Raw genomic sequence first — 14,175 nt, forward strand, 5'->3', positions numbered from 1 at the left:
TGTAGATGGTACAATGCATCTGAGTGAGGTATGTCAAATCTACAGTCCTGTCTAACTGGAGTGACTGGTTTTGGTGTCATTATGCCCTTTGTGTCAAAGCTAATCGCTGCCGCTGCTGACCTCACGGTAACCCGTTTCTCTCCATCTATTTCTGCAGTACTACGTGATGACTTCAGACAGAATCCTGCCGATGTGATGGTGGCAGCGGGCGAGCCTGCAGTCCTAGAGTGTATGCCCCCTCGCGGGCATCCTGAACCTAGCATATCCTGGAAGAAGGACAGTGCCAACATCGATGACAGAGATGAACGAATCACTGTGAGTGTAACTGGTTGTGTGTGTTTGTGTGTGATTGCTGTTATGTTCATCACAGTATTTTATACCATATTAATGTCAGTGTAAACCCTACAATGATTGATTTGTCCGCTGTTGTTTCACCAATAACGATTTATAACTCCAAATCAGCAAACTGCAGTTGTTCTAACATTTAATGAGCGAGTCTCATAATTAGTCTTGGTTCATTAGTCAAGCAGCACAACATTGATTAGGATCCTGCTGAGTAAGATCAGCCAGTAGAACAAACACTCACTACTATGATGAAATGAAAAAGTTTCTGAAAAAGAGGAAAGTTGGTCTCCGCAGCGCTGAGGGATTGGAAACGTTCCCTCTCTATCTGATTTATATAGCGTTCAAGACCAGCCACCAATTAATCTGTTTTAATTCAGAGTGTAGTGAAGGGATCAGCAGTATCAATCCCCCCCCTGCTGCTGGTGAGTAGAGCAGTGGAGACCTTGATGGGCCCACTGTCTCCACCATATACCTATCTGCACGTTCCCTGTAGATAGTTACATGGTGGAGAAGTGATGGTGTTTGATCGCTCTGACTGGCTGAGTGTGTAGGGTGGATGGAGCTTCAGTCAGCTTCTAGGGATGGACAGAGAAGAGGATAGTAAAACATGGGTCTGCGTGGGTTATGATCAGATGTTGAATCATGTTTGACTCTTCAGTCTACCATTTGCTAATAACATCACATTGTACATTTGTCCAGTAGGCTGATGATTAGCCAGGCCCTGAAGGGATCAGTAAGGATGATTAGCCAGGCCCAGAAGGGATCAGTAAGGATGATTAGCCAGGCCCTGAAGGGATCAGTAAGGATGATTAGCCAGGCCCTGAAGGGATCAGTAAGGATGATTAGCCAGGCCCTGAAGGGATCAGTAAGGATGATTAGCCAGGCCCTGAAGGGATCAGTAAGGATGATTAGCCAGGCCCTGAAGGGATCAGTAAGGATGATTAGCCAGGCCCTGAAAGGATCAGTAAGGATGATTAGCCAGGCCCAGAAGGGATCAGTAAGGATGATTAGCCAGGCCCTGAAGGGATCAGTAAGGATGATTAGCCAGGCTCTGAAGGGATCAGTAAGGATGATTAGCCAGGCCTAGAAGGGATCAGTAAGGATGATTAGCCAGACCAAGAAGGGATCAGTAAGGATGATTAGCCAGGCCCAGAAGGGATCAGCAAGGATGATTAGCCAGGCCCTGAAGGGATCAGTAAGGATGATTAGCCAGGCCCTGAAGGGATCAGCAAGGATGATTAGCCAGGCCCTGAAGGGATCAGCAAGGATGATTAGCCAGGCCCTGAAGGGATCAGCAAGGATGATTAGCCAGGCCCTGAAGGGATGAGTAAGGATGATTAGCCAGGCTCTGAAGGGATCAGTAAGGATGATTAGCCAGGCCCTGAAGGGATCAGTAAGGATGATTAGCCAGGCCAAGAAGGGATCAGTAAGGATGGTTAGCCAGGCCCTGAAGGGATCAGTAAGGATGATTAGCCAGGCCAAGAAGGGATCAGTAAGGATGATTAGCCAGGCCCTGAAGGGATCAGTAAGGATGATTAGCCAGGCCAAGAAGGGATCAGTAAGGATGATTAGCCAGGCCCTGAAGGGATCAGTAAGGATGATTAGCCAGGCCAAGAAGGGATCAGTAAGGATGATTAGCCAGGCCCTGAAGGGATCAGTAAGGATGATTAGCCAGGCCCTGAAGGGATCAGCAAGGATGATTAGCCAGGCCCTGAAGGGATCAGCAAGGATGATTAGCCAGGCCCTGAAGGGATCAGCAAGGATGATTAGCCAGGCCCTGAAGGGATGAGTAAGGATGATTAGCCAGGCTCTGAAGGGATCAGTAAGGATGATTAGCCAGGCCCTGAAGGGATCAGTAAGGATGATTAGCCAGGCCAAGAAGGGATCAGTAAGGATGGTTAGCCAGGCCCTGAAGGGATCAGTAAGGATGATTAGCCAGGCCAAGAAGGGATCAGTAAGGATGATTAGCCAGGCCCTGAAGGGATCAGTAAGGATGATTAGCCAGGCCAAGAAGGGATCAGTAAGGATGATTAGCCAGGCCCTGAAGGGATCAGTAAGGATGATTAGCCAGGCCAAGAAGGGATCAGTAAGGATGATTAGCCAGGCCCTGAAGGGATCAGTAAGGATGATTAGCCAGGCCCTGAAGGGATCAGTAAGGATGATTAGCCAGGCCCTGAAGGGATCAGTAAGGATGATTAGCCAGGCCCTGAAGGGATCAGTAAGGATGATTAGCCAGGCCCTGAAGGGATCAGTAAGGATGATTAGCCAGGCCCTGAAGGGATCAGTAAGGATGATTAGCCAGGCCCTGAAGGGATCAGTAAGGATGATTAGCCAGGCCCTGAAGGGATCAGTAAGGATGATTAGCCAGGCCCAGAAGGGATCCGTAAGTATGATTAGCCAGGCCTAGAAGGGATCAGTAAGGATGATTAGCCAGACCAAGAAGGGATCAGTAAGGATGATTAGCCAGGCCCAGAAGGGATCAGCAAGGATGATTAGCCAGGCCCTGAAGGGATCAGTAAGGATGATTAGCCAGGCCCAGAAGGGATCAGTAAGGATGATTAGCCAGGCCCTGAAGGGATCAGTAAGGATGATTAGCCAGGCCCTGAAGGGATCAGTAAGGATGATTAGCCAGGCCCTGAAGGGATCAGTAAGGATGATTAGCCAGGCTCTGAAGGGATCAGTAAGGATGATTAGCCAGGCCCTGAAGGGATCAGTGAGGATGATTAGCCAGGCCCTGAAGGGATCAGTAAGGATGATTAGCCAGGCCAAGAAGGGATCAGTAAGGATGATTAGCCAGGCCCTGAAGGGATCAGTAAGGATGATTAGCCAGGCCCTGAAGGGATCAGTAAGGACGATTAGCCAGGCCCTGAAGGGATCAGTAAGGATGATTAGCCAGGCCCTGAAGGGATCAGTAAGGATGATTAGCCAGGCCCTGAAGGGATCAGTAAGGATGATTAGCCAGGCCCAGAAGGGATCAGTAAGGATGATTAGCCAGGCCCTGAAGGGATCAGTAAGGACGATTAGCCAGGCCCTGAAGGGATCAGTAAGGATGATTAGCCAGGCCAAGAAGGGATCAGTAAGGATGATTAGCCAGGCCCAGAAGGGATCAGTAAGGATGATTAGCCAGGCCCTGAAGGGATCAGTAAGGATGATTAGCCAGGCCCTGAAGGGATCAGTAAGGATGATTAGCCAGGCCCTGAAGGGATCAGTAAGGATGATTAGCCAGGCCCTGAAGGGATCAGTAAGGACGATTAGCCAGGCCCTGAAGGGATCAGTAAGGATGATTAGCCAGGCCCTGAAGGGATCAGTAAGGATGATTAGCCAGGCCAAGAAGGGATCAGTAAGGATGATTAGCCAGGCCAAGAAGGGATCAGTAAGGATGATTAGCCAGGCCCAGAAGGGATCAGTAAGGATGATTAGCCAGGCCCTGAAGGGATCAGTAAGGATGATTAGCCAGGCCCTGAAGGGATCAGTAAGGATGATTAGCCAGGCCCTGAAGGGATCAGTAAGGATGATTAGCCAGGCCCAGAAGGGATCCGTAAGTATGATTAGCCAGGCCTAGAAGGGATCAGTAAGGATGATTAGCCAGACCAAGAAGGGATCAGTAAGGATGATTAGCCAGGCCCTGAAGGGATGAGTAAGGATGATTAGCCAGGCCCAGAAGGGATCAGTAAGGATGATTAGCCAGGCCCTGAAGGGATCAGTAAGGATGATTCGCCAGGCCCAGAAGGGATCAGTAAGGATGATTAGCCAGGCCCAGAAGGAATCAGTAAGGATGATTAGCCAGACCCTGAAGAGATCAGTGAGGATGATTAGCCAGGCCCAGAAGGGATCAGTAAGGATGATTAGCCAGGCCCTGAAGGGATCAGTAAGGATGATTAGCCAGGCCCAGAAGGGATCAGTAAGGATGATTAGCCAGGCCCAGAAGGGATCAGTAAGGATGATTAGCCAGGCCCAGAAGGGATCAGTAAGGATGATTAGCCAGGCCCAGAAGGGATCAGCAAGGATGATTAGCCAGGCCCTGAAGGGATCAGTAAGGATGATTAGCCAGGCCCAGAAGGGATCAGCAAGGATGATTAGCCAGGCCCAGAAGGGATCAGCAAGGATGATTAGCCAGGCCCAGAAGGGATCAGCAAGGATGATTAGCCAGGCCCTGAAGGGATCAGTAAGGATGATTAGCCAGGCCCAGAAGGGATCAGTAAGGATGATTAGCCAGGCCCTGAAGGGATCAGTAAGGATGATTAGCCAGGCCCTGAAGGGATCAGTAAGGATGATTAGCCAGGCCCTGAAGGGATCAGTAAGGATGATTAGCCAGGCCCAGAAGGGATCAGTAAGTATGATTAGCCAGGCCCAGAAGGGATCAGTAAGGATGATTAGCCAGGCTCTGAAGGGATCAGTAAGGATGATTAGCCAGGCCCAGAAGGGATCAGTAAGTATGATTAGCCAGTGCCTGAAGGGATCAGTAAGGATGATTAGCCAGGCCCAAAAGGGATCAGTAAGGATGATTAGCCAGGCCCTGAAGGGATCAGTAAGCATGATTAGCCAGGCCCAGAAGGGATCAGTAAGTATGATTAGCCAGGCCCTGAAGGGATCAGTAAGGATGATTAGCCAGGATTGAAGGGATCAGTTAGCCAACGTTACAGTATGGTCTGATTAGGACAATTAACAGCAAACTGCAACTCTGTTTACATAAAGACAACTAGCGGTAATTAGAAGCATTTTCCTCCTATGTACTTTATCATGACACTGTGCTCCTCTCTGGGCATGTTGTGGTACATGCAGCTGATACAGCTTCATCCTGAGCCCAGAACACCCAGCCATGGATGTGTTCAGTACTATTGACATGACTGAACACTGCCTTAGGGTGTTCTCCTAATCACAGCTCTTACTCATAAACAGCGTGATAGCCCGTCCCCCGCCCTCAGCCGGCCCACTATCTGCACCGGGGGATAGATTAAAAAGAAGCGGCTGGCAGTTTCACAGTATAATTGAAAGCGCATAATCTAGTGGAAATTGAATCAAATCATATCTGTCTCGGAATTCAGCCAGCAAGTTACTGATAAGCACACAGGCCCTGCATCAACCTCGGGAACTAGTTTATTGTCTGTGGTTGCACATGAACAACATTACATGTTTGTGTGTGTGCATGTGGGTGTGTGTGCGCCACTGTAACTTTGTTGGGACCTGTCATTAATCCCTATGTGAGAACAAAGCCTGCTCTCTCCTGTCATCAGGCTTGCTTCACTCACAGACACCTGGCACATAATGCCCCTCCCCTGACCCAGTCCCAGCTACACCCTCACTCTCAGGCTCAGTCAGGCTGACACACACACACACACACACACACACACACACACACACACACACACACACACACACACACACACACACACACACACACACACACACACACACACACACACACACACACACACACACACACACACACACACACACACACACACACTGTTCATCAGCATGGAAACAATAACCTCATCAATCAATGGCTCTAGAGAGGTGGTTTGAGGACAGAGCAGAGCAGGTGTGTCTAACTGCTCAGTGATCATAGGTGTGACTAACTGCCCAGTGATCGTAGGTGTGTCTAACTGCTCAGTGATCATAGGTGTGTCTAACTGCCCAGTGATCATAGGTGTGTCTAACTGCCCAGTGATCATAGGTGTGTCTAACTGCCCAGTGATCATAGGTGTGTCTAACTGCCCAGTGATCATAGGTGTGTCTAACTGCCCAGTGATCATAGGTGTGTCTAACTGCCCAGTGTGTCTAACTGCCCAGTGATCATAGGTGTGTCTAACTGCCCAGTGATCATAGCTGTGTCTAACTGCCCAGTGTGTCTAACTGCCCAGTGATCATAGCTGTGTCTAACTGCCCAGTGTGTCTAACTGACCAGTGATCATAGGTGTGTCTAACTGCCCAGTGATCATAGGTGTGCCTAACTGCCCAGTGTGTCTAACTGCCCAGTGATCATAGTTGTGTCTAACTGCCCAGTGATCATAGTTGTGTCTAACTGCCCAGTGATCATAGGTGTGTCTAACTTCCCAGTGATCATAGGTGTGTCTAACTGCCCAGTGATCATAGTTGTGTCTAACTGCCCAGTGATCATAGGTGTGCCTAACTGCCCAGTGATCATAGGTGTGTCTAACTGCCCAGTGATCATAGGTGTGTCTAACTGCCCAGTGATCATAGTTGTGTCTAACTGCCCAGTGATCATAGGTGTGTCTAACTGCCCAGTGATCATAGTTGTGTCTAACTGCCCAGTGATCATAGGTGTGCCTAACTGTCCAGTGATCATAGGTGTGTCTAACTGCCCAGTGATCATAGTTGTGCCTAACTGCCCTACACATGGCCTTTCCCATAATGAGGTTTCACTCTGTTTAAACAGAACACATTTTGCTAGCCCTGCTGTTTATATGCTATTTCCACAATAACATCCTCTCTGTGTTGGGTTTGTCATTATCTGCATTGATCTGTGAAATTTCATTGTAAACCAGTTTTTGACTGGTGATGTCCATAACCTGAATTCTGCAGAGCTGGGCCTTGGGAGGGAATGACAACACACAACAACCGTCTGGTTAGGGAGAGATTTAACTGTGCTGTGTGCGATGTGTCCCTTCCTCACAGAATGACTGGTCCCACATGGACACTTAAAACGTCTCTACACATAAACCAGGGCCATCCATGTGTAATGGACTGTAATGACAGATGGGTGAATGGACGGGCTGATCTGTGAATGCCAATCGAAAGCAGAGTGATGCCCTGTGCTGTATGCCCGTCAGAGTGGATGTGTCAGTGGTATGGCATTAGAGCTGAGACTGGACCAGAGGGAAGATGGGCTGGGACAGGGAAGAGACGAGAGGTGACGGGAGGACATGCAAGGCTTTATAATGTGGATAACAGCTGAGGAGGCTCTTCAAAGCACTCCACCACTCTACGTGGACGTGTTGGAACGGCTGGGATGGGATAAAAGTAAAAATAAACTTTATTTAACCATGTATGCCGGTTGAGAACAAGTTCTCATTTATAACTGCGACCTGGCCAAGATACAGCAAAGCAGTGCGACAAAAACAACAACACAGAGTTACACATGGGATAAACAAATGTACAGTCAATAACACAATAGGAAAATCTATATACAGTGTGTGCAAATGTAGTAAGATTAGGGAGATAAGGCAATAAATAGGCCATAGTGGCAAAATAATTACAATTTAGCATTAACACTGGAGTGATAGATGTGCAGATGATGATGTGCAAATAGAGATACTGGGGTGCAAAAAAGAAAAAAAGTGTAAATATGGGGATGAGGTAGTTGGGTGGGCTATTTACAGATGGGCTATGTACACGTACAGTGATCGGTAAGCTGCTCTGACAGCTGATGCTTATAGTTAATGAGGGAGGTATAAGTCTCCAGCTTCAGTGACTTTTGCAATTCGTTCCAGTCATTGGCAGCAGAGAACTGGAAGGAAATGCAGACAAAGGAGGTGTTGGCTTTGTGGATGAGCAGTGAAATATACCTGCTAGAGCGCGTGCTACGGGTGGGTGTTGCTATGGTGACCAGTGAGCTGAGATAAGGCGGGGCTTTACCTAGCAAAGACTTATAGATGACCTGGAGCCAGTGGGTTTGACGACGGATATGTAGCGAGGGCCAGCCAACGAGAGCACACAGGTAGCAGTGGTGGGTAGTATGTGGGGCTTTAGTGACAAAACGGATGGCACTGTGATAGACTGCATCCAATTTGCTGAGTAGAGTCAAGGATCCGCCGAAGTCAAGGATCGGTAGGATTGTCAGTTTTACGAGGGTATGTTTGGCAGCATGAGTGAAGAAGGCTTTGTTGCGAAATAGGAAGCCGATTCTAGATTTAATTTTGGATTGGAGATGCTTAATGTGAGTCTGGAAGGAAAGTTTACAGTCGAACCAGACACCTAGGTATTTATAGTTGTCCACATATTCTAAGTCAGAACCGTCCAGAGTAGTGATGCTAGTCAGGTGTGCGGGTGCGGGCAGCGATCAGTTGAAGAGCATGCATTTTGTTTTACTAGCAATTAAGAGCAGTTGGAGGCCATGGAAGGAGTGTTGTATGGCGTTGAAGCTCATTTTGAGGTTTGTTAACGCAGTGTCCAAAGAAGGGCCAGATGTATACAGAATGGAGTCGTCTGCGTAGAGGTGGATCAAAGAATCACCCGCAGCAAGAGCGAGAATTGAACCGTGTGGCACCCCCATAGAGACTGCCAGAGGTCCGGACAACAGGCCCTCTGATTTGACACACTGAGCTCTATCTGAGAAGTAGTTAGTGAACCAGGCGAGGCAGTCATTAGAGAAACAAAGGCTGTTGAGTTTGTCGATAAGAAAACGGTGGTTGACAGAGTCGAAAGCCTTGGCCAGGTCAATGAATACAGCTGCACAGTAATGTATTTTATTGATGGCGGTTATAATATCGTTTAGGACCTTGAGCGTGACTGAGGTGCACCCGTGACCAGCGCTGAAACCAGATTGCATAGCTGAGAAGGTACGGTGGGATTCGAAATGGTCAGTGATCTGTTTGTTAACTTGGCTTTCGAAGACTTTAGAAAGGCAGGGCAGGATGGATATAGGTCTGTAAAAGTTTGGGTCTAGTGTCTCCCTCTTTGAAGAGGGGGATGACTGCGGCAGCTTTCCAATCTTTAGGGATCTCAGACGATACGAAAAAGAGGTTGAACAGGCTAAGCAGGGGGGGGGGGGGGCTCGGGCATGTTGCTGCGGGGGTGCAGAGCTGTTGACCAGGGTAGGGGTAGCCAGGTGGAAAGCATGGCTGGCCGTAGAAAAATGCTTCTTGAAATTCTAGATTATCGTAGATTTATCGGTGGTGACAGTGTTACCTAGCCTCGGTGCAGTGTGCAGCTGGGAGGAGGTGCTCTTATTCTCCATGGACTTTACAGTGTCCCAAAACCTTTTGGAGTTAGTACTACAGGATGCAGATTTATGTTTGAAAAAGCTAGCCTTTGCTTTCCTAACTGACTGTGTATATTGGTTCATGACTTCCCTGAAAAGTTGCATATCGCGGGGGCTATTCTATGCTAATGCGGTATGCCATAGGATGTTTTTGTGCTGGTCAAGGGCAGTCAAGTCAGGAGTGAACCAAGGGCTATATCTGTTCTTAGTTCTATATTTTTTGAATGGGGCATGCTTATTTAAGATGGTGAGGAGAGCACTTTTAAAGAGCAACCAGGCATCCTCTACTGACGGAATGAGGTCAATATCCTTCCAGGATACCCGGGCCAGGTCGATTAGAAAGGCCTGCTCACTGAAGTATTTTAGGGAGCGTTTGACATTGATGAGGGGTGGTCGTTTGACCGCGGACCCATTATTGTAGCCCAATAATTAACTGGTCTGCCGGCTGGGCGGGAGATGGGCCTAGCTCAAGGCTAGCTCAAGGCTAACTGGTGCTTGCTTCGGGACAAGAGGCATTAGCCCACAATAGCCACTCCGTTGCAGCTAGCTAGCTGCGATGATCTGGTGTAATGGTCCAGAGCTTGCGGCAGGAATCCGTTGATGTGGTAGAGAAAAGCAGTCCGATATGCTCTGGGTTGATATCGCGCTGTGCAGACTGGCAGGTAATTGGCTGGTGTCCGAGCTAAAGGTGAAGACCGCTAGCAGTGGCTAACAATGACTAGTAGCTAGTAGGTAGTTTGCTGGCTAGCTTCTGATGGAGGTTCCAGTTAAAAGGTATAAAAAATAGCAGATCCGTACCATATTGGGTGAGGCGGGTTGCAGGAAAGTATATTTAGTTCTTAGATGGAAAGTGAGATTAAAATATATACGAAAGTGTGCTGCCATCCTGTTAGAAAGTAACAGATCATTTTATTACAATGGTTAAGATGTATTTTCATTGTGTTCCATGGTGTTATTCGCCCCCTAGTGGAGCTTTCTAGTACTTAGAAAGACTGTACGCAAACAGGAAGTAGAGAATTTGTTCTGCACGCATAGAAGCAGCTAAAAACAACGCTACGGTGCAGGTCTTTCAGTGTAGTTATTTCTTGTCATGCTTCAGCCTCGGAAAATATTTGTTTGTAAGTTCGATTCAAGCATTTAGCTGGTGATGATAATTTTGTTATTGATAGAGTTGCTTACATATCAATGTTGGTTGGTTGCATTTACTCACACAAATTGCAATGCCTTTCATGTATGCCGTCAGCTGTATTACTTTGCTCGTGCGTCATGCAAATGAATTGTAAAATATACAATACTGTAGTTTTGTTACTGTTTCTAGTGTAATATGCTTTGTTATTGTACAGATATGGTTGTACATTCTTAGAGTAATGAAAGGAGTTAGCCAATTACCATATGAGTAACAATTAGCTACATGGTTTGGCGTCATGCCAGATGCAAGGTACCTTAGCACCTGCTTTGTATTTTCATGCCACTTCAACTTGAAATGTATAATGTACAGCTACAATGTGTCGATTTGAATTGAATACTAAAGTATATTATTTTCTGTATTTTGCATTTTCATAACATAAACATTTTCAATATATTCATTCAAGAAAAATCACGCCTTGGAAGTTTTATTGAAGACTTAGTTGTTAGCTATCTGTCTAGTTTTGCATGGGAACGCAATTCAAGGGCAGAATAGAAAGAAACGAAAACCATACTTTTTACAGACTATTAACACGGGACAAGACAAACACACGTCTGACTGCTACGCCATCTTGGAATGGGCTGGGATGGGCTGGGGTGGAATAGAATGGGATGGGATGGGCTGGGCTGTGGTTGAATAGGATGGGATGGAATGGGCTGGGCTGTGGTTGAATAGGATGGGATGGAATGGGCTGGGCTGTGGTTGAATAGGATGGGATGGGATGGGCTGGGCTGGGCTGGGATGGAATAGAATGGGATGGGCTGGGCTGGGCTGGGATGGGCTGGGCTGGGATGGAATAGAATGGGATGGGATGGGCTGGGCTGTGGTTGAATAGGATGGGATGGAATGGGCTGGGCTGTGGTTGAATAGGATGGGATGGAATGGGCTGGGCTGTGGTTGAATAGGATGGGATGGGATGGGATGGGATGGGATGGGGTGGGATGGGATGGGATGGGATGGGATGGGATGGGATGGGATGGGATGGGCTGGGCTGGGCTGGGATGGGATGGGATGGGATGGGTGTGAGTTAAAAAGAGGAGACATGAAAAGTGGGAGTCTATTAAATACCAGAGAGTAGGATACATCAGACATCACAGGATGAAGAAGAGAAGAGAGCCCTGACTCCTCCTATCTATGTTAGCCCTGCCCCTTGACTCATCCTATCTATGTTAGCCCTGCCATCCCTGGCTCCTCCTGTCTATGTTAGCCCTGCCATCTGACTCCTCCTATCTATGTTAGCCCTGCCCCCTGACTCCTCCTATCTATGTTAGCCCTGCCATCCCTGTCTCCTCCTATCTATGTTAGCCCTGCCATCCCTGTCTCCTCCTATCTATGTTAGCCCTGCCATCCCTGACTCCTCCTATCTATGTTAGCCCTGCCCCCTGACTCCTCCTATCTATGTTAGCCCTGCCCCCTGACTCCTCCTATCTATGTTAACCCTGCCCCCTGTCTCCTCCTATCTATGTTAGCCCTGCCCCCTGACTCCTCCTATCTATGTTAGCCCTGCCATCCCTGACTCCTCCTATCTATGTTAGCCCTGCCCCCTGACTCCTCCTATCTATGTTAGCCCTGCCATCCCTGTCTCCTCCTATCTATGTTAGCCCTGCCATCCCTGACTCCTCCTATCTATGTTAGCCCTGCCCCCTGACTCCTCCTATCTATGTTAGCCCTGCCATCCCTGTCTCCTCCTATCTATGTTAGCCCTGCCCCCTGACTCCTCCTATCTATGTTAGCCCTGCCATCCCTGTCTCCTCCTATCTATGTTAGCCCTGCCCCCTGTCTCCTCCTATCTATGTTAGCCCTGCCATCCCTGACTCCTCCTATCTATGTTAGCCCTGCCATCCCTGTCTCCTCCTATCTATGTTAGCCCTGCCCCCTGACTCCTCCTATCTATGTTAGCCCTGCCATCCCTGACTCCTCCTATCTATGTTAGCCCTGCCCCCTGACTCCTCCTATCTATGTTAGCCCTGCCATCCCTGTCTCCTCCTATCTATGTTAGCCCTGCCATCCCTGACTCCTCCTATCTATGTTAGCCCTGCCATCCCTGTCTCCTCCTATCTATGTTAGCCCTGCCATCCCTGTCTCCTCCTATCTATGTTAGCCCTGCCATCCCTGTCTCCTCCTATCTATGTTAGCCCTGCCATCCCTGTCTCCTCCTATCTATGTTAGCCCTGCCATCCCTGTCTCTATGCTAGAAAGCTGTGTGAACAAGGCGGTGAAATGCTGTATAGTCTATTCACACTGAGCTCTCTGCACTGGGCTGTTGTGGTGACACAGCCGCCACAGTCAATAAACAGACACACAGCAAGGGTCTTTTTCTTTGTCAAGCCGCTACTTCACTGAGGGCAGATGGAGGCATTTGTCACACCTGTGCAAAACAGGTCTGTCAAGGGGATGAAGGCCTTATAATGGAACAGAACAAAAAGGCATCCAGCTCAACAGTTTGAGGCGAAACTAATTTGATGTTGCTGTATGGAGGGAATCAGTCAGCACTGGGACAGATTGCAGACATGCCCTGCATTGTCTTCCCCCTCTTTTGTTTAGTAGTTGAGGGTGATCATCGGCCTGGAAAATGAAATGCAGCATGAATGCCGCCACAACGCATGCTGAGTCTGGGTTTCACACTATCAGCATTACCAAATGACGGGAGACAAAAAACGGTGTTGGGATAGAGCCATCTCCCTGTGATGCAGGATAATGGTCAGATTGTTTCTGCCTTCAGCAGCCTCCTGTGGAGGTGATATACACAGAGACAAAGAAAGGTGCAGAGAGAAAGGAAGGCCTCTCCATTCACACTGGCCCACTCCAGAGGCCCCCTGCTGCCCAGCCCCTCTAAATATGCCTGAGCGGAATGGGGCAGTGCCACCTCCACGCAGAGGTGGGAAAACTGATGGAGTGCTGTGGCCCTAAAGTGGATCCTCATGTCAACGCCCTACGGGACCTCTATGGGACCTCCAGTCCACCTCCCTCTTCCTGCCCTACGTGGTCTGACATGACCTGACCTTGTGCCTTTGTGAGTGTCCCAGTGATTTAGCTGTTAAGCCCTCCCTCAAACAAACAGTAACATAATGATACTTCAAACAGTAACATAATTATACTTCAAACAGTAACATAATGCTACTTCAAACAGTAACATAATGATACTTCAAACAGTAACATAATGCTACTTCAAACAAATAGTAACATAATGATACTTCAAACAGTAACATAATGCTACTTCAAACAAACAGTAACATAATGATACTTCAAACAGTCACATAATGATACTTCAAACAAACAGTAACATGATGACACTTCAAACAGTAACACAATGCTACTTCAAACAGTAACATAATGATACTTCAAACAAACAGTAACATAATGATACTTCAAACAGTAACATAATTCTACTTCAAACAAACAGTAACATAATGATATTTCAAACAGTAACATAATTCTACTTCAAACAGTAACATAATCCTACTTCAAACAGTAACATAATCCTACTTCAAACAGTAACATAATTCTACTTCAAACAGTAACATAATCCTACTTCAAACAGTAACATAATGATACTTCAAACAAACAGTAACATAATGATACTTCAAACAGTAACATAATTCTACTTCAAACAGTAACATAATCCTACTTCAAACAGTAACATAATTCTACTTCAAACAAACAGTAACATAATGATACTTCAAACAGTAACATAATCCTA

The 14,175-nt window shown here is 47.4% G+C and overlaps 1 protein-coding gene across 1 annotated transcript in view; it reads left to right on the top strand.

Moving 5' to 3' along the window:
- The window catches only part of LOC120028485 (roundabout homolog 1-like), a 335,749-nt gene that overhangs the window by 205,770 nt on the left and 115,804 nt on the right, over positions 1 to 14,175 (top strand). Inside the window, exon 3 of the mRNA XM_038973689.1 lies at positions 158 to 315. Within this exon, the coding sequence (XP_038829617.1) occupies positions 158 to 315 (158 nt within the window). The remainder of the gene's footprint in view (positions 1 to 157; positions 316 to 14,175) is intronic.

The sequence above is a fragment of the Salvelinus namaycush genome, chromosome 34 (genome assembly GCF_016432855.1).
Source record: "Salvelinus namaycush isolate Seneca chromosome 34, SaNama_1.0, whole genome shotgun sequence".
Classification (NCBI taxonomy): domain Eukaryota; kingdom Metazoa; phylum Chordata; class Actinopteri; order Salmoniformes; family Salmonidae; genus Salvelinus; species Salvelinus namaycush.